Raw genomic sequence first — 19,087 nt, 5'->3', positions numbered from 1 at the left:
TGTTGTGAAAAAGAAACCACAACAAGACTTTTGTTGCGAAACTCTTCTGCAACTAGGCCTCTGTTGTAAAAAAAAATATGTAATAGTACATGTGTTGCAATGGTGGAAGTGTCGCTCGGCCGCTCGATGTGCTAGATCTGATGGTTCACGACCCGGTTGATCTTCTAAAAAAATCAGCCAGCGGACGTGTAGCACGCTTTCTTTTTTTTTTACCATAAATACAGATAATGCTAGTCTTTTTTTTTCTATGCTGGTGAGTGCTAGTCTAACTTTGAGCCGTACGTGCCAACTTCTAGCAGTACTTGAGTTTTAGGGTTCCAAAGAAAATCGAACATGTTGCAGCTGTTGTTTATACTGCCGTGGGAATGATCAGCTGCCACCGTCGATCCCCTATTGTACGGGCGTGTACGCACATGACATTACGCACACAAGGCGGTTTCAGAGACCTACACGTACAAGAAAACGGAAAAAGAATCAGTAGCCGGTCTTGTTGTAAACATATATACTCACAAAAAACCGATCGCCACAAATCCTCCCACAGATCAGATCGATCGGTGATGGGTGATCTCGAGAACCCGCTTGCCGCCGGCGACTGCGTCGGCAGTGCGTACGCCGACCAGCGCACCAGGCGCAGAAATCTATGGTGGGGGAATCTGCTGTGCGCCGTAATGCTCGTCGGCTTCTCGTTCTTCCTCGCCTACTTCCAAGTGTACACCCCCGGCCCGGCGGTGTACCTCGCCTCGCGTGTCATCGGGTATACCGGCATGGCCATCTCCGTGTGCTGGGGACTCTTCCTAGTTCATCACTGGAACGAGGTTGCTAAAGAGGAACAGAGGATCATAGACTCGTTGATGTAATGCTATATTCTAGTACTTTCATGTTGATTGATTCTATCATGCAATGTGTGGTGTGGAAGGTGAAAAATATACTATTTTGCTTCTCAAAATTCTCTATTCCAATGTTGTGTTAAATAGTATTTGTGCTTAATTGCTAGAAGTCGATTGAAGAAAATAAACTTGAAAGAAAGGAACAGGGGAGCCTTCATGAACCCTAGCCGCCGGGTTTATTAAAAGGAAAAAAGACGAGCCCCATGGCATTTTAATTAAGGAGGGCATGTGGGACAACAAGTTCAGGGTATTTCTAACCAATACCCTATCCAGCGTTTGAGGTGTAAAAGCACACCCAACCGATCCCCAATCCGGCGCCTCTCCCTTGCGTCCTCTGATCTGAACTAGGGACCCGATCTTTCGATGAGACTTTTGTGAGACTTGACCCTCACGATCCGGCTACCAACCCTACAGGGAGAACCGTATACGACTGATATCCACGACGCTCGCTGAACCAACTCCACGACATTATGGACCGAGCCAACGGCACGATCAACCTATCCACGAAGGATTTTTATGGGATTTGACCGTCACAATCCGGCTACCAACGGCGTTTGAATTACCGACCGAGCCAACGGTGGTGGAGCAGGAACCAAAAATTCTAGAGGCCCACCTACGTGGTTGAGTCCATGAAGTAAATTCCAAATCCTTTGGTCCATGTGCACGTAATGGTTCAGTGGATGCAAAGTTACTTCGCTTGAAGTTAATGTACAGTAATCTTCATCTTTAACTGATCTTTTGGTCCCTTTATTCCTGATGAGTAAAAATAAAATGAATAATGAGCGTAGCATCATATTCATGTCAGTCAAATCTTGTGTACGAAGAAGCAAAAATACTTGATTATTAATTTGTCGTGTAATATTTGTAAACATTTTTATGATGGTCATGTCCACATCATCCTCCCACCCCCTCCCCCGCCACTGCATCTTCGCCGGCACGCCTCCCTGCGACCGCCCGCCGCCCTTATGCCCGACATCGAGCACGTTCAGGCCCCGTCGCGATCGCCGAAATCAACATGAAACGCCGCCGCCGTCGCCATAACCGATTCATCGGGTTGCTTCAAAACTTCTTCATTTTCTATCAGCCGCCATATCTCAGCTTACTTGCACACCGCTGCATGTCATTCGCATGCGTCGCCGCCAGCTGGTTTGGACGTCCGGCATGTTGGACGTGGGCCGGACTGATGGGCTATGAAGATACAAGACCGAAGACTCTCACTTGTGTCCGTATGGGACTCTCCTTGGCGTGGAAGGAAAGCTTGGCGTCCGGATATGAAGATTCATTTCTCTGTAACCGACTTTGTACAACCCTAGTCCCCTCTGGTGTCTATATAAATCGGAGGGTTTAGTCAATAGGGATAATGATAATCATACATGCTAGACTTTTAGGGTTTTAGCCATTGCGATCTCATGGTAGATCAACTCTTGTAATACTCATATTCATCAAGATCAATCAAGCAGGAAGTAGGGTATTACCTCCATAGAGAGGGCCTGAACCTGGGTAAACATCGTGTCCCAACCTTAGACGCACAGTTCGGGGCCCCCTACCCGAGATCCGCCGGTTTTGACACCTATAGACATCCTTTGTTTGATGGCCCATGGAGATGCTTCCTTCTGGCCTAGCGCGGTTACGGACATACTTCTTTAGGACTCCCATGGACCTCTCAAAGGGGAACATATTGTGTAGAAATACAGGGCTCAGAATGACAATCTCGTCGACTAGATGAACTAGTACATGCGTCATGATATTGAACAAGGATGGTGGGAACACCATCTCGAAACTGACAAGACATTACGCCATATCACTCCTTGGCCTTGGTATGATTTCTGGATTGATCACCTTCTGAAAAATTGCATTGAGTAATGCACATAGCTTCAGAACGGCTAATCAGACATTTTTCGGTAGAAGCCCCCTCAATGCAACCGGAAGCAGTTGTGTCATAATCACGTGGCAGTCATGAGACTTTAGGTTCTGGAACTTTTTCTCTGGCATATTTATTATTCCCTTTATATTCGACGAGAAGCCAGTCGGGACCTTCATACTGAGCAGGCATTCAAAAAAGATTTCCTTCTCTTCTTTGGTAAGAGCGTAGCTGGCAAGACCTTCATACTGCTTTGGAGGCATGCCGTCTTTTTCGTGCAAAGGTTGCAGGTCCTCCCGTGCCTCTGGTGTATCTTTTGTCTTCCCATACACGCCCAAGAAGCCTAGCAGTTTCACGCAAAGGTTCTTCGTCACGTGCATCACGTCGATTGAAGAGCGGACCTCTAGGTCTTTTCAGTAGGGTAGGTCCCAAAATATAGATTTCTTCTTCCACATGGGTGCGTGTCCCTCAGCGTCATTCAGAACACATAGTCCGTCGGGACCCTTTCCAAAGATTATGTGTAAATCATTGCCATAGCAAGTACGTGATCACCGGTACGCATGGCAGGCTTCTTCCAGTGATCTGCCTCGCCTTTGAAATGCTTGCCTTTCTTTCGACATTGATGGTTGGTCGGAAGAAATCGACGATGGTTTAGGTACACATTCTTCCTGCATTTCTCCAGGTATATACTTTTGGTGTCAGCTAAACAGTGTGTGCATGCGTGGTATCCCTTATTTGTTTGTCCTGAAAGGTTACTGAGAGCGGGCCAATCGTTGATGGTTACAAACAGCAACGCGTGCACGTTAAATTCCTCCTGTTTGTGCTCATCCCACACACGTACAATGTTTCCATTCCACGGCTGTAAAAGTTCTTCAACTAATGGCCTTAGGTACACATCAATATCGTTGCCGGGTTGCTTAGGGCCTTGGATGAGAACTGGCATCATAATGAACTTCCGCTTCATGCACATCCAAGGAGGAAGGTCATACATACATAGAGTCACGGGCCAGGTGCTGTGATTGCTGCTCTACTCCCCGAAAGGATTAATGCCATCCGCGCTTAAACTAAACCATACGTTCTTTGCGTCACCTGCAAACTCAGCCCAGTACTTTCTCTCGATTTTTCTCCACTGTGACCCGTCAGCGGGTGCTCTCAACTTCCCTCTTTCTTACGGTCCTCTCTGTGCCATCGCATCAACTTGGCACTCTCTTCATTTTTGAACAGACGTTTCAACCGTGGTATTATAGGAGCATACCACATCACCTTCGCAGGAACCCTTTTCCTGGGGGGCTCGCCGTCAACATCACTAGGGTCATCTCATCTGATCTTATACCGCAATGCACCGCATACTGGGCATGCATTCAAATCCTCGTACGCACCACGGTAGAGGATGTAGTCATTAGGGTATGCATGTATCTTCTGCACCTCCAATCCTAGAGGGCATGTGACCTTCTTTGCTGCGTACGTACTGTCGGGCAATTCGTTATCCTTTGGAAGCTTCTTCTTCAATATTTTCAGTAGCTTCTCAAATATTTTGTCAGGCACAACATTATTTGCCTTCCACTGCAGCAATTCCAGTATGGTACCGAGCTTTGTGTTTCCATCTTCGCAATTGGGATACAACCCCTTTTGTGATCCTCTAACATGCGATCGAACTTCAGCTTCTCCTTTTGACTTTCGCACTGTCTCCTTGCATCAACAATGACCCGACGGAGATCATCATTGGGCACAATATCGTATGGTTCCTCTTGATCTTCAGCAGCTTCCCCCGTTGTAGCATCACCATATTTCGAGGGCACATAGTTGTCATCGTCCTCTTCTTCTTTGCTGTCTTCCATCATAAGCCCTATTTCTTCGTGCCTGGTCCAAACATTATAGTTTGGCATGAAACCCTTATAAAGCAGGTGGGTGTGAAGGGTTTTCTGGTCAGAGTAAGACTTCGCATTCCCACATACAGGGCATGGACAGCACATAAAACCATTCTGCTTGTTTGCCTCAGCCACTTCGAGAAATCTATGCACGCCCTTAACGTACTTGGAGGTGTGTCTGTCACCGTACATCCATTGCCGGTTCATCTGCGTGCATTATATATAATTAAGTGTGTCAAAACCATTACAGAACATCATGGATGGATAAGTGCTACCTCTTGAGCACTGCGTTGGTTTTCCTTTGAAGAGGAAAGAGTGATGCAGCAAAGTAGCGTAAGTATTTCCCTTAGTTTTTGAGAACCAATGTATCAATCCAGTAGGAGGCTACGCGCGAGTCCCTAGCACCTACACAAAACAAATAAATCCTCGCAACCAACGCGATAAGGGGTTGTCAATCCCTACACGGTCACTTACGAGAGTGAGATCTGATAGATATGATAAGATAATATTTTTGGTATTTTTATGATAAAGATGCAAGTAAAATAAAAGATAATGAAAATAACTAAATGTTGGAAGATTAATATGATGTAAGATAGACCCGGGGGCCATAGGTTTCACTAGTGGCTTCTCTAAAGAGCATAAATATTTTACATGGGTGAACAAATTACTGTTGAGCAATTGACAGAATTGAGCATAGTTATGAGAATATCTAGGTATGATCATGTATATAGGCATCACATCCGAGACAAGTTGACCGACTCCTGCCTGCATCTACTACTATTACTCCACACATCAACCGCTATCCAACATGCATCTAGAGTATTAAGTTCATAAGAACAGAGTAACGCTTTAAGCAAGATGACATGATGTAGAGGGATAAATTCATGCAATATGATAAAAAAACATCTTGTTATCCTCGATGGCAACAATACAATACGTGCCTTGTTGCCCCTACTGTCACTGGGAAAGGACACCGCAAGATTGAACCCAAAGCTAAGCACTTCTCTCATTGCAAGAAAGATCAATCTAGTAGGCCAAACCAAACTGATAATTCGAAGAGACTTGCAAAGATAACCAATCATACATAAAAGAAATTCAGAAAAGATTCAAATATTGTTCATAGATAAACTTGATCATAAACCCACAATTCATTGGTCTCAACAAACACACCGCAAAAGAAGATTACATCGAATAGATCTCCACGAGAGTGGCGGAGAACATTGTATTGAGATCCAAAAAGAGAGAAGAAGCCATCTAGCTAATAACTATGGACCCGAAGGTCTGAGGTAAACTACTCACACATCATCGGAGAGGCTATGGTGTTGTTGTAGAAGCCCTCCGTGATTGATGCCCCCTCCGGCGGAGCTCCGGAACAGGCCCCAAGATGGGATCTCGTGGATACAGAAAGTTACGGCGGTGGAATTAGGGTTTTGGCTCCGTATCTGATCATTTGGGGGTACGTAGGTATATATAGGAGGAAGGAGTACGTCGGTGGAGCAACAGGGGGCCCATGAGGGTGGAGGGCGCGCCTGGGAGGGGGGGGGGTAGGCGCGCCCCCCTACCTCGTGGCTTCCCTGTTGGTTGCTTGACATAGGGTCCAAGTCTCCTGGATCTTGTTCGTTCCAAAAATCACGTTCCCGAAGGTTTCATTCCGTTTGGACTCCGTTTGATATTGTTTTTCTACAAAACTCTGAAATAGGCAAAAAAACAGCAATTTTGGGCTGGGCCTCCGGTTAATAGGTTAGTCCCAAAAATAATATAAAAGTGAATAATAAAGCCCAATAATGTCCAAAACAGAAAATAATATAGCATGGAGCAGTCAAAAATTATAGATACGTTAGAGACATATCAATAAGTGACCAAATTAATAGAAGTTCATCATCACAATTAAACCAAAGTACATACATAGTTTTCATTGAACAACATATAGCTCTCCAGAGCATCTAATTAAACCATATATTGAAACTAGGTAAAACATTTCAATGCAACGACAAATGCGATCATAATCGCAACCAAGGTAACAATTGATCCAACGGTATAATGATACCAAGCCTCGGTATGAATGGCATATTTTCTAACCTTTCTAATCTTCAAACGCATTGCGTCCATCTTGATCTTGTGATCATCGACGACATCCGCAACATGCAACTCCAATATCATCTTCTCCTTCTCAATTTTCTATATTTTCTTCTTCAAGTAATTGTTTTCTTCTTCAACTAAATTTAACCTCTCGACAATAGGGTTGGTTGAAATTTCCGGTTCACATACCTCCTAGATAAATAAAATCTATGTCATGTTGGTCGGCATAATTGTCATAAACAATAAATGAACCAAATAGTTATAAAAGATAATATATACTATATCCGAATCATAGACAGGACGAGGGCCGACGGAGGCGGATACCAAAATCATCATACTATATAATAACAAGCAATAATAAAAGTAAGAAAATTAGACAGGTATCTATCTAATCATACAAGTAAGAATTATTTTTTTCTTTCAAAAAGAAGATAACAACAAGAGGCTCACCATGGTGATGCCGGCGACCAGATCGGCGTGGGCGATCGACGGCGATGAAGACGGGGACGGGACGTGACGGACCGCTAAACCTAGACAAATCTCGGGGAAAATATAATGGAGCTTGGAGGTCGAGCTTCGAGAGGAGAAAGCTTAACTAGTGTGGCTCGCACATTTCATCGAACATCTCATGCGCATAGGAGATGAGTTAGAGCACCACAAAGCTCTTCCCTCGCCGCCCAGAAAAAACAAAGCACTGTGGAGTGCTCTGCTCACGGGCGAGGGGTATATATAGGCACCCCTTCTGTCCCGATTCTAGGCACAAACCGGGACCAATGTCTGTGGGCCAGGAGCGAGGCCCATTGGTCCCAGTTCGTGCTTAGAACCAGGGCCCTACCTGAGAATTTGGGGGCCCTGTGCAAAATCTGAGTCTAGGTCCTAGTCATTTTTAACATACAGGCCAAAAAAATTTAGAACTAATCTTAACCTTTTTCAAGAAGTATATGTTAAAAATATGTAAAATTGTGGATGCTTAGTTTTTAAAAGTGATATATTGTATTCCCTCTACCCGAATTTGTAAGGTGTGGGCATTGAGTCTTTAGGTCTTCAATTTATCTACTGCGGAAATATGTTAGTGAAAAAGATGATTTATGCCACCAAAAGCACATTATTGGACTCGTTGTCGGATGAATATGCGTCTCAATGCAAAAGACATGCAACTTTTAAATTTAGAGAAACATTTGTATGCCAATATTGTACTTAACACATGAATGAGTATTTGACTCCGCCCCCAAGACCCAAGTACTGTCATACTCCGTAACATGCATCTCTATGTAAGACTAGTCATAGTGGGAGTAACTTAACTAGTAACATAACACATCCCAAAACAAGTTTGCTTATGTGGCACCTAGTTAATGAAGAGAGAGGTGTTTGGAGTAACATATTATGTTACCATCACATAGCGCTTCCCAAGAAATATTGAGTCTATGAGTTAATAAATGGAGCAATCTATGACACTACTACTATGTTACTTTGCACTATGAAAATAGTAATTTAGACTAGTGTCATATGCATGACACTAGTATAAGTTACTCCCCAGTATGACCAGCCTAACTAATGCTGAGCAGAGTCCCCAACTCCCCAAAAATAATTTGGGGAGGAGAGACGAGGGGAAAACAGTGTGGAGTAGGGAGACTCCCATGGAGTAAATGCTCTCTGTACATAGTTTTCAAACGAATTTGCCTACTCTAGATAAGTTTGGGGGCCCCGTAAACATAACTTGAAGAACTAATTTGAGGGCCCCATTTTTTGAGGGCCCTGTGCCAGTGCACACCCTGCACATGCCTCCCGTACGGGCCTGCTTAGAATCGGGACAGATGGGTCCAGACGAATTGGGACCAATGCCTCCCGAGCCCCAACCGCCCCCCTGAGCTTACGAACCGGGACGTATGCCTTCATTAACCCTGGTTCGTGACAGAACCGGGACTAATGGGCTGGCCTGGCCTGAACCAAAGTCCCGTTTTCTATTAGTGCAAGTGAAAAATCTGCACTTTGAATAATCATAGTAGCGATTGATGTACCAGATTGCCGTTGGACACACGGGAAAGGGAATGAAAATCGCGCGGGCTCGTGGCTTCCCTTCGAATTTCGAATTGGCATACGTAGTGATATTTGATATCGTCATTAAAGTAAAAGCAGACTGTGAAAGAGAAAAAAGATGGGTGGCGCGCGGCGTGTGGGAGAGGCCGGCGGCCGGAGCCCCAGCCACAAACCCCCCTCCTCATAAACCCCCGCGTGCCCTGCCTCTCTCCCCACCCCCTCCATTTTCCCCACCGAGCCTGAGGAAACCATGCCGTCGTACATAGTGCCCGGCGTCGGCGGGAAGGGCCTGCTGGCCGGGGTACCAAGGCGGCGGAGGTGGTGCTCACGGGCTTCACCATCCTTGGCAACGGCGTCGCCTTCATCCTCTCCCTGGCGCCCATGTGAGTGTGTTGTTCCTTCGATCTCCCCTCCCGTCTCCGATCATGTGCTGTGCTTGTGCATGTTGCTGCCTATTACCAGGGGCCGGTCGATCGGGTTCCGTATGTTTCTCTGTTACTGCCTTGTGCCTTGGATGGATTCGATTCAGTGGGGGCGCTACCTGTAGGTGTAGGTGTGTGTTCGCCGGCCGGCCGCGTTGGGGCTGGGGCCGGTCGGCTTCAAAAGTCTGACTTTTTTTCACTTCTCTTGGTTCGCCGTCATGCCTGGCCGGGGGTGCATCGACCGATCCGGCGGTGCGCGCAGATGTGCGTCCGCCGAGCAAGCACTCGGCCGGCGTAGGTCTTGGTTGGTCCGAAAGGTGGCAGCTTTCCTTTCATTGCTGCCCGTTGTGCCTTCTCCGGACGGACGGACGGACGGAGGCCAATTTGTGCCTTGCGAACTGATCGACGGCGTGGTTGGCCGATTTGTGCTTTCGTTGAATTTGTGAGTATCACGGCATCATCGATGCGCCGGCGCACCCTTTGCGTCCTACTGGCATCCTGAGAGACAGGTGCGCCGTCGTGGATTCGCCGGCCGGATCGCCGGAAGTTTGGTGCTGCCCTGTACCAAAGCATGCTTCTTTGGCTCGTCCTGCTGGCTGCTGCCAATGCCATGCCGCAAGGATTTGCTGGAGCTAGATGCCGCAAACTGTGAGCTTTATTTCAGTTTCTTGGGTGGTTCTGCCATGCAAGTGTGTCACTGTTGCATCCCCGCCTTGTGCCAGTCTCTTGTGTATTGCTTTGCACTTCATCGTACTGTAGTTACTATGCTTAAATTCCTTAAATTATCTGCTTTCCCCTGATTGTGAAATACTCATAGATACTTACAGAGGTTGTACATACCTGTGTTTTTGCAGCCTCACCTTCTTGGTGCCAATCTTCATGGACAAGGGCGTAGGTGACCGGACGTCTTACGGGCATATCCTCACGCTCTTCAGCAGTGTCGCCATGTTCATGTATGCACTGCCGCAGTACCCCGACGCCGTCGCGTCTTTGGCGATCAACGGCGCCTCAACACTACTCCAGCTGATCTATGTGGGTGCCTTCGCTTGGTTTGCGGTCGGGACGGTGCGCCGCCATGCCCTCTACGCACTCGCCCCCGTCCTCCTAGCGTCGGCCGTCCTCCCCTGCCTTGTCTTCACTAAGGTGGTCGGCACACCTTTCGTCTCCTTCGTCGTGGCCATCGCAGCCTTGCTCGCCTACGGCTTCGCCATTTTTGACATGGTTAACAAGCTCATATTCAAGTATTACTCACTTCAAGAATACGACGCTTGTTCTGAATTGCTCATACATGTACAAATTGGGTCAACATGCAACAGAGTATATATATTCACAAAATTTGCAACATGGTTAACATGGATCATCATTACCTTCAAGAATAGGAAGCTTGTCCTAGATGGCTGAAACATGTAATCTGCAACACAACAAGCTCATATTCAACTATCACTAACTTCAAGAATAGGAAGCTTGTTCACAAAATTTGCATTTTCACTGCAGGTGGAAGCAGCAAATCTGAAGCTGGTGGATAACATGGATCCCTTGTACGAGGTGCTACTGGGATTTGTCAACGCCATCACTTCGGGCTTCTGCGCGTCTCTGCAGGCCACACCGGATCTGTACATGGCGGTACGAATACACCCTACTTTCTCTTATCTCATCGCCGCTAGCTTTTGTTTTGTGTGATGATTGTTGTTGATTGATTGTATGATGAAATGAATACTAGGTGCCCAACTTCATTGGAGCCGTGATCCTGCTCGCCTATGTGGCCGTGTACATTGCCCACCGTGAGCCACCATCCATCTTCCATGATGACGTCCGCAACTTCGGGTTTGAGCTCCGCAAGATGTTCGAGTCCCCCGTCTAGGAGCTGACGGAGGACTTTGAAAAACTTATGAGCTTATGCTATGCCAGACATCATGAGACTTATAACACTCATTCAGACAGAGTTATGCTCCCTTGCGAGCTTATGTTAATTCAAATATTATCATGAGACTTATAACACTCATTCAGACAGAGTTATGCTCCCTTGCGAGCTTATGTTAATTCAAATATTATCATGAGAATTATGTCAGACATTCAGCCACAGTGTGCTCCCATGTGAGCTTATATTTAATCCAGAATTCCAGATATCATCCAGCATAGAGTTGTGCTTGTGTTATTCTTTTATGGTCCGCGGTTGATTCTTTCTGTCACTTACAGCACAAAACAGAGTAAAAAGGCGCTTCCCATTGCATCCAGACCAGTACACAACAGTTAAACAAGAGTTTACACAATCTTTGTAACTAAAATTATCGACGATACGAATGCGTACAAACCCCTACACTAAAGACACCAAACGCTTGTACAATTTACCAAAGGTGCTGGCTAATTAGTTTGATACAACAGCTGTATCCTTTTCTCGGCACCAAAAATAATCGCAAGATCAAAATATTAACCATAAAGTTTGTATTGCTCGCCGCGAGCGAACTCGCTGCTGCTAACAGGAAGGCATATGCAGAGCACGGCTGGCTTGCCATTTTGTTCCAATGGTTAAGAGGGCGCTCCAGGACTGGCAGCAACTGAATTTGCAGCAGTTTACGCAAAAACAAAATTTCCGGTCCATCCACCGTGCATCATCACGAGCTTTGTGTTTGGCGGTGAACTTGGAGTATCCAGCCCATGTAACCGCTTGTTCCAGCCATCTGATCCTCGACAAGGTTGGACAGAAGCAGAAGCAAGAAGCCTTATCTGGGCTGCTAGCATTGCCGTACCACGAGGGGTAGATGGTAACACGAAGAATCCCTCTCCCTTAGGGCTCTTAGTACTGTCATGAAGTTTCTTGACTGACTGTTGTCACATTCTCTCAACTGAATCTGCAAGATACCCGATATCAGCAAGAAGCACAAATCAGAAGTGGTATTGTATTACATGTTAACAGTGAGCTTTTCATTAACTAAAATACTGGATTCTCATCCAAGAGCATACCAAAGTCAAGACTATACTATTTACCAAAGAGTAAACAAGGATATCTTTGATAAATCAGGGAAGTTTGCCAAGCTGACTCCAAGAATGTCGTTCATGAGCTCAGATCGAAGCATCCTACCTAACCATACTACAAAGGTGAAGCCATCGCCAAGAAGATATAATGGGAACCGCTTCAGGGCCCATCAATCCTATTTGGTTCCTGAAAATCATGACATTTATTTCAGTTAGAAAAAACAATGCATAGACTAGATTAAATGAAATGTTAACTTCGAATATACCATTAAAATCAACTCAAATTCATTTAATGGTTACTATGCGTGTCGGCTCTACAAACTATAATATAAACTTACTTTTAAAGCAGGAAACAGTAAATGGGTCGAGGTCCTACCGAACTAACTAAGCAGACTAATCAGTTTAACTTCTTATACTGGTTCTGTCAATACTTCATCAAGCCTCTACAGAGATGGATAAATTTGAAAGTAACAAGTCTACAAGCGGCACTTAATCAGTTCCGTGCCAAGGAAATACTGCATACCATTGTCAATACTTCATCAAGCCTCTACAGAGATGGATAAATATAATTGAGCGGCCTTCTTTCAGGCAGTATCATCATACTGAAACCAGCAGCACAACGTTCATCAAGAGGGACATCAGCATAACCACCACGCAGAGCAAGGAAAGGCCAGGATGTATAATGGCACGTATCTTAATGATTCTGGATATATCAGTCTCCCTCCTATCTGATGTTGTACAACATATAGGTTCCAGTATTCCTTTAAACTTCTCACAAGCTTTAACTGTAATTGTTGTCGAACACTGTCCAGCTTATCAGACTGAGTTTTCAACAGCTGCAGGATAGTGATAATTAGTAAGCTATAAAGTGATCAGAGTCGTATATTGACATTTATGGAAGGGGAGAGCATCGATCTAGTATTAACCAATTCTAGCCAACACTGACACAATGGCACCAGTATCTGCTTGACGATACATTTCACCAAGATCTGTGACCACAGGCGCAGCTGCCGTATGCACCCTGATACGTCGTTCGCCAGAAGATGATGTATCTCAGATGGTGATTAAGGACGGAAGAATCACACTCGTAAATAATATTGCGCAAATAAAAGCCCAATGGCAGAAGGCAACATCCAACATCATATGCAGGAGGTGCTTTGCCAAGAAAAAAGAAGCGACTTAGATCTCTCCCAGTTCTTATTCTACTGACAAACCATATTCATGGATCTAGCTATCACCAAACTAAGAGCAAAGGAAACCTTGAGAAAGGTGCTCCTTTGACATTTTCTAAGTTATCGTTTGTAATGTACTAGTGTCAACTTTCTCACTGAAATGAAGAGATGGAGACCAGTGCATAAGCAACTTGACAGGAAAGGATACAGCAACGCCACTTGAAAGTATACAGTCCGCATGATCATTACGGTCTCCCTGTAGAGACAGTTGCATTGCAAAACCTTTATCAGAGTCAACAGCTGGAAGAGTTATAGGAGGAAGGTGTCCCCATGGGAGACAGTGGCATGGTCTGCATTGGCTGTTGAAACGCTGGCATACCAGAGTGCAGCAGGCATAGCGCTCCCCGTGGGAGAGCTGAAGGCGGAGGGCGAATAGGCCGACGGCGTGCAGCCCCAGGGGAAGCAGCCGCCCGAAGGGCCGGTGCGCCCAGGCCCAGCTGCTGCGGCGGAGGGGCGACCAGGCCGGCCGCGCCACCGGGGCGCAACGGGCGATTACGCGGCGGTCAGCAGCGGAGCGGAGGCCCGGCAGACTCACATTCTCCATGGACGGCACCTGCGGAATCCAAGAAAATAATCATCAGGTTATTAATCTAATATCAGCGCGCCGAGGGTTTCTCGATAGGATCCCACACTGCCGCCGCTGGATCAGGCGGGAGAAACCACTAGCACGTACAGAGATTGGAGCGGCGGCGGCGGCGGCGCTCCGGCCTGGGGGATGACACGACGAGGCTGGCATTTGGAGACGATAGAGGAAATGGAGAAGAAGAAGAATAGTGGCTGCAACTACTGCGGGGTGGCCCCGTCTGTCTGTCTGTCTCTCCCTTCTCTGCCCGGGCTCCCATACTCCCTCGGCTCGGCTATAATTTCAGGGGCTGCACCAGCCGTTGGATCTCAGATCCGATGGCTCCTGGTAGCTCTTGAACATTTTGCAACAATGTCATTCAAGAGTCTTACAATTGTGCGTAGGTACAACAGCTCCTCAGATACCGTGAGAAGGTTGTACTCCCTCCTTTCCGGTTTAGGCCACTTCCAATGCATTGGTGCTAAGGCCCCTCCCAATGCTCCACCTTGTACAGGTACTAAGCCTTCGACGTAGGCAAACAATCTGATGTGGCGAGTTATTTAAGAGGAGAGAGATGAGTGTCATGATCCCAGAAAGAAACAATGCTAAGCGCATAAACCTAGGCAAAACATTTAAAGGAAGAAAGCCCACCAATACATGAAGAGCTTTAGTTGCTAAATCATTAAATGAAGTAAGCTTAGCAATAATAAGCTAAGCACCTATGCATTGGGGAGTATAGTTGCTAAGCAATTTAATGTGCTTAGCACCTCATCTAAGCACCCATGCATTGGAAGCAGCCTAAGATGAGGTGCTAAGCACATTAAATACTTTAGCAACTAAAGCCCTTAATGCATAGGTGCTTAACTTGTTGTTAGGTAAGCATCCTTCATTTAATGATTTAGCAACTAAAGTTTTTCATGTATTGGTGGGCTTCTTTCATTTAAGTGTTTTGCCTAGGTTCATGTGCTTGGCATTATTTCTTCCTGGGGTCACCACACTCATCTCTCTCCTCTTAATTACCTGTCACATCAGATTTTTTTCGTCTACATGGTAGCCTTAGCACCCGTACATCATAGGGCTCAAATCTGAAATCTCATCAACCAAGATATTTTCTGAGTGGAGGAATGTATCTCGTACTTTACAAAACTACCTCAATTAAACTCATGCATTAATTTGGATTAATTGCAGTGCATGCATACTTTGGCTACTAGATAAGTAGGAACATTACATTCATTGGTGTGTTTCTTTTTAATTCTTGCATGTAGAAATTTAATGCGCCTTGGAAACTAAAAAAGAGATGGAGATGAGCCCTTTAAATTGGGGAAAAAAAGTTCAGATAAGCCTTATAAACCGAAAAGGATGAAGTATCATGATATCACCTAAGACTCGGTATCACCTTAAACTTTCCCTTAATTTCAGCTCCAACTAAAAACAACGGTATTCAAAAAGTTTTATTCCAAAGTTTCGGGATTACAGCCAGCTCGCAAAATCTTAACAACACAAGGTGTAGCCAGTATGTCGTGCTAAAAAAGTGCAAGAAAACTAAAAAGAGTCTACGGACTCTTCTATTCTAGCGAGATGCTAGACGAATAAAGAGCACTTGTTGCTTGACCCGCAGCGCTTCCTGCCTCTCCTCCAAACCCTCTATGCGCTCTCTGGTAGCGCGAATGCGCCGCTTCTTTCTTTGGAGCGTCCATTGTTCTAACACTTCTCAACTGGTTGTTTAGCACTCTACGGTGCTCTTCAATCTCATTATCCAGTTGCTCCCTTTCGGTAGCAAGGTTGCTGCGTAGTGGATTGTGATTGGTAGGGTTTGTAGAAACAAGCCCTTCAAACAGAATTCGTTTATGCAAACGATGAATTATGAGTGGCAATTGGCTCGAGATGTTAAATTCATAGCAATTGAACCAAATATTCTTACAATGCAATTTCAATGTTTGGGTGGCCGGATAAGGGCAATGGAAGAGGATCCTTGGATTTTCGGGGATTATGTTGTTCTTCTCAAGGAGTATGACGGATTCTCTGAAATTGATACCTCTGGTATGGATAGCATCAATGTGTTCGTCAGATTTAAGGATGTGTTCAATGAGCAAAATTCCTACGCGTCCTATAGCATGGAAAGTGACCATGCACTACTAGAAAAACAGCTATAGCCAATATGAACACAAATGACGCACTATACATGTGATGCGCCATTACTAAATAGTAGTAATGACGCACCATGTGTAGGTGCGCCATTAGTAACCAAAACAGTAATGGCGCACCAGGTGAAAAATACGCCATTGCTAAGTTTGACCAAGGTTTGACCCAGTCATACACATATAATGACGCACTTTGTATATGTGCGCCATTACTAAGTTGACATAGTAATGATGCACCTTTACAAAGTGCGCCATAACTATATGTATGACTGGGTCAAACCTTGGTCAAACTTAGTAATGGTGCACTTTGCATAGGTGCGCCATTACGCCATTACTATGTCAAACTTAGTAATGGCGCACCTATACAAAGTGCGCCATTACTAACTTTGATCAAGGTTTGACCAAGTCATACACATAGTAATGGCACACTTTGTGAAGATGCGTCATTACTAAATGCACACCCCCCCCCCTTCGTTGAACGCCTTTTCAGTTTTTTTTTAAAAAGAAAATGGTGTAAATGTCAAAAAAATAAAAAAAAAATTAAGTTTTCCATGTGATATCTGGTCTAGTTGTTGGGAAAATTTACAAATATGAATTTCAACTTTATTTACAAAATCCCTGTGGGATTTAGTAAAATGGGCATAACTTTTGCATACGAACTCGGATTAAAAAGTTTTTATATGAAAAATCATCTACTCGAAAAGTAACAGAATAAAAGATACGGGTCTTTTAAGATCTAGAGGGGGGCTTTTAGGTGCGCCACTAGAAACACGAAAAAAATTGTTTTGAATTTTTTTTTTGGAAAAAAATGTTCAAAATATGATACGTAATATGACCGGGAAGTTTGAAATATTTTTTCAAAATTTCGTCACTCTTGAACATGAACAAAGTCCTAGACATCAACAAGGTTTAATAGGATTGATATGATAGATATATATCAACAAGTGCCTGTTAAATGAGCTGGTGTTGGGGTAAAAAAATTTGAAAAAAAAAATAAAAAAATTGTTAGTAATGACGCACTTTTATGTGGTGTGCCATTACTAAGTCAGATAGTAATGGCGCACTTCTAGGCATAGTAATGGCGTACTATGTGATGCACCACTATTATTTGGGATACTAATGGCGCACCATAACTATTTGTTACTAGTGGCGTGTTAATAGTGGCGCATCTATAATGCATCATTAATAGCAAAAACTAATGCGCCAATAACAGCCTTTTTTCTAGTAGTGATGATTGTAATGCAAAGTCACTGCTCCGTGATGGTACACCATTCAAAAGGTCATCAACAAAGTGTTACAGTGCTTATGCACAAGTGCAAAAAAGGTGACCAAGGGCTCATCACTCAAAGAGCTCGTATATATGTTTTTGCATTTTTAGTGCTCTTGTGTCGGCCATTTCAATAGTTTATCTCAATATTGTAACTTGTTGATTATGTCAGTGTCTAGCGCGCACAACATTGTGTGTTGTCCAAACGACGGAGGGCAAACCCTTCACATTGATGCATTGTTGAATGAAGCTCAATCGGCATAGCAACTGCATCAACACGTGCCTATGAAGAAGTTTCGGCTAGAGCAGAGGAAGCTTGAGATGGAGCCCGCTTTTGAGGAGTGGAGAATATGAGGTCTTTGGCACAAACATCCAGTTCTTTTGCTTTTGGGATCGATGTATTTAAAAAGTTTGTTGAACATGCGGTGCTCTAGAATTTAAATGTGTGGTTGAATTGTTATTCATCTAGATACATTTGTCAAAGTGAACCTGGACTAGAGGCGGACATTTGGTTTTGTTTTATTCTATCTTTTTCAGTAAAAGGGGTGTGCATCTGGTGCTTGCGGTTGGATGGCCCCCACCCCTATCATTGTGAACACGTCTAGATATGTTCGCGGACATTTGAAGCCATATGATTTGGTGATTCGTGTTTGAGTTGCCCTTATATGTTTCCAAGTGGATAGTCTGGACACCTTATGCCTCCAATGTTATCCCTCAGTTGTCCCATGGACACGAGCGGACACCTCTAATCCCCTAGACCGGAACCAAACCTGGTGGAGGGGACGACAAGAGGAGTCCGGACAGTCCACCCGACCCACTGTCAGTTGGGTGACATCTTCTCACACTAGATCTTGTTTGGCGCTTAGAGTACAAAACGTTATGTGGCGCACATTGCATGGTTTCATAAGTGAGTCGGCCCATTTAGTCTCCCTTTTGCTCTTTTTTTTTCTTAAAAAAGAAAACCAAGTTCATTTCACATTTTTTTTGTTTTTCTCCAGCACTAGTTTTGCTCGGTTATCTTTTTCTTATTTTTTTGGTTTTCTATTTTAATTTCCTTTTTCAAATTCATGAATTTTTTTAAATTTTGAAACCTTTCTGTAAATTCATGATATTTTAAAAAGAATTATGAAAAATTTTCAAAATTTTCTAAACCTTTTCTAAAATTCAGGAATTTTTTTATTTTATGAACTTTTTTCCAATTACAAACTTTTCCAAGTCTTTTTTTTATAATTCGTGAACTTTTCTCAAATTCGTGAATTTTTCCAAATTTCATAAACGTTTTTAAAATTAATGATCTTTTTCAAAACTTTGGACTTTTTTTTAAGTTGAAATTTTAAAATTCGTGAAACTTTTCATTTTTGGTAAAAGGCAACGATCAATATCCTACCTTGTAAAGCGGGCCTGAGAATCAAGCCATATCACCAACCGAACCAATAATCTGCAATCTCCCACGCTAGCTGTTGTTTAACCATAGAACTATACTATCTACTCTAAATATGAGCTGGATTAGTGCTGCATTAGGCCACTAATGCCACTTTTTTTGAGGGAATGCCGTCATTGGTACAATAGTAACATCGTTTGCAAGGTGGTTCGTCGACCCAATTACAAGCAAGATTATTATCTAAAGCATATTTAGCGAAGCTATGTGCCACCTCGTTGGCTTCCCTCAGACAATGCAGGAATTGAACATAACCAATCATCCCAGCTAAAATAAAACAATCTGCGTAGATTCTATCTTGTCCAGAGCATGCATTAATC

At 44.2% G+C, this 19,087-nt stretch overlaps 2 protein-coding genes across 2 annotated transcripts; one reads left to right on the top strand and one right to left on the bottom strand.

Moving 5' to 3' along the window:
• The first annotated feature begins 557 nt into the window (after nt 1-557).
• On the top strand, nt 558-11,142 carry LOC125534691 (bidirectional sugar transporter SWEET3-like). Its single transcript, XM_048697844.1, has 5 exons — nt 558-853; nt 8,999-9,115; nt 10,009-10,375; nt 10,649-10,777; nt 10,875-11,142. The coding sequence occupies exons 1-5, from the start codon at nt 558-560 to the stop codon at nt 11,013-11,015; spliced, it is 1,050 nt and encodes a 349-aa protein (XP_048553801.1). The 3' UTR covers nt 11,016-11,142.
• Nucleotides 11,143-11,419: 277 nt separating this feature from the next.
• On the bottom strand, nt 11,420-14,095 carry LOC125534688. Its single transcript, XM_048697843.1, has 7 exons — nt 14,033-14,095; nt 13,679-13,912; nt 13,508-13,555; nt 13,054-13,179; nt 12,651-12,963; nt 12,234-12,314; nt 11,420-12,003 (listed from the first exon to the last, which is right to left on the bottom strand). The coding sequence occupies exons 1-5, from the start codon at nt 14,093-14,095 to the stop codon at nt 12,766-12,768; spliced, it is 669 nt and encodes a 222-aa protein (XP_048553800.1). The 3' UTR covers nt 11,420-12,003; nt 12,234-12,314; nt 12,651-12,765.
• Nucleotides 14,096-19,087: the final 4,992 nt, after the last annotated feature.

The sequence above is a fragment of the Triticum urartu genome, chromosome 2, assembly GCF_003073215.2.
Source record: "Triticum urartu cultivar G1812 chromosome 2, Tu2.1, whole genome shotgun sequence".
Taxonomy (NCBI): Eukaryota; Viridiplantae; Streptophyta; class Magnoliopsida; order Poales; family Poaceae; genus Triticum; species Triticum urartu.
Note: the sequence above shows the minus strand (reverse complement) of the source record. Positions and strands in the feature narration are given on the sequence as shown.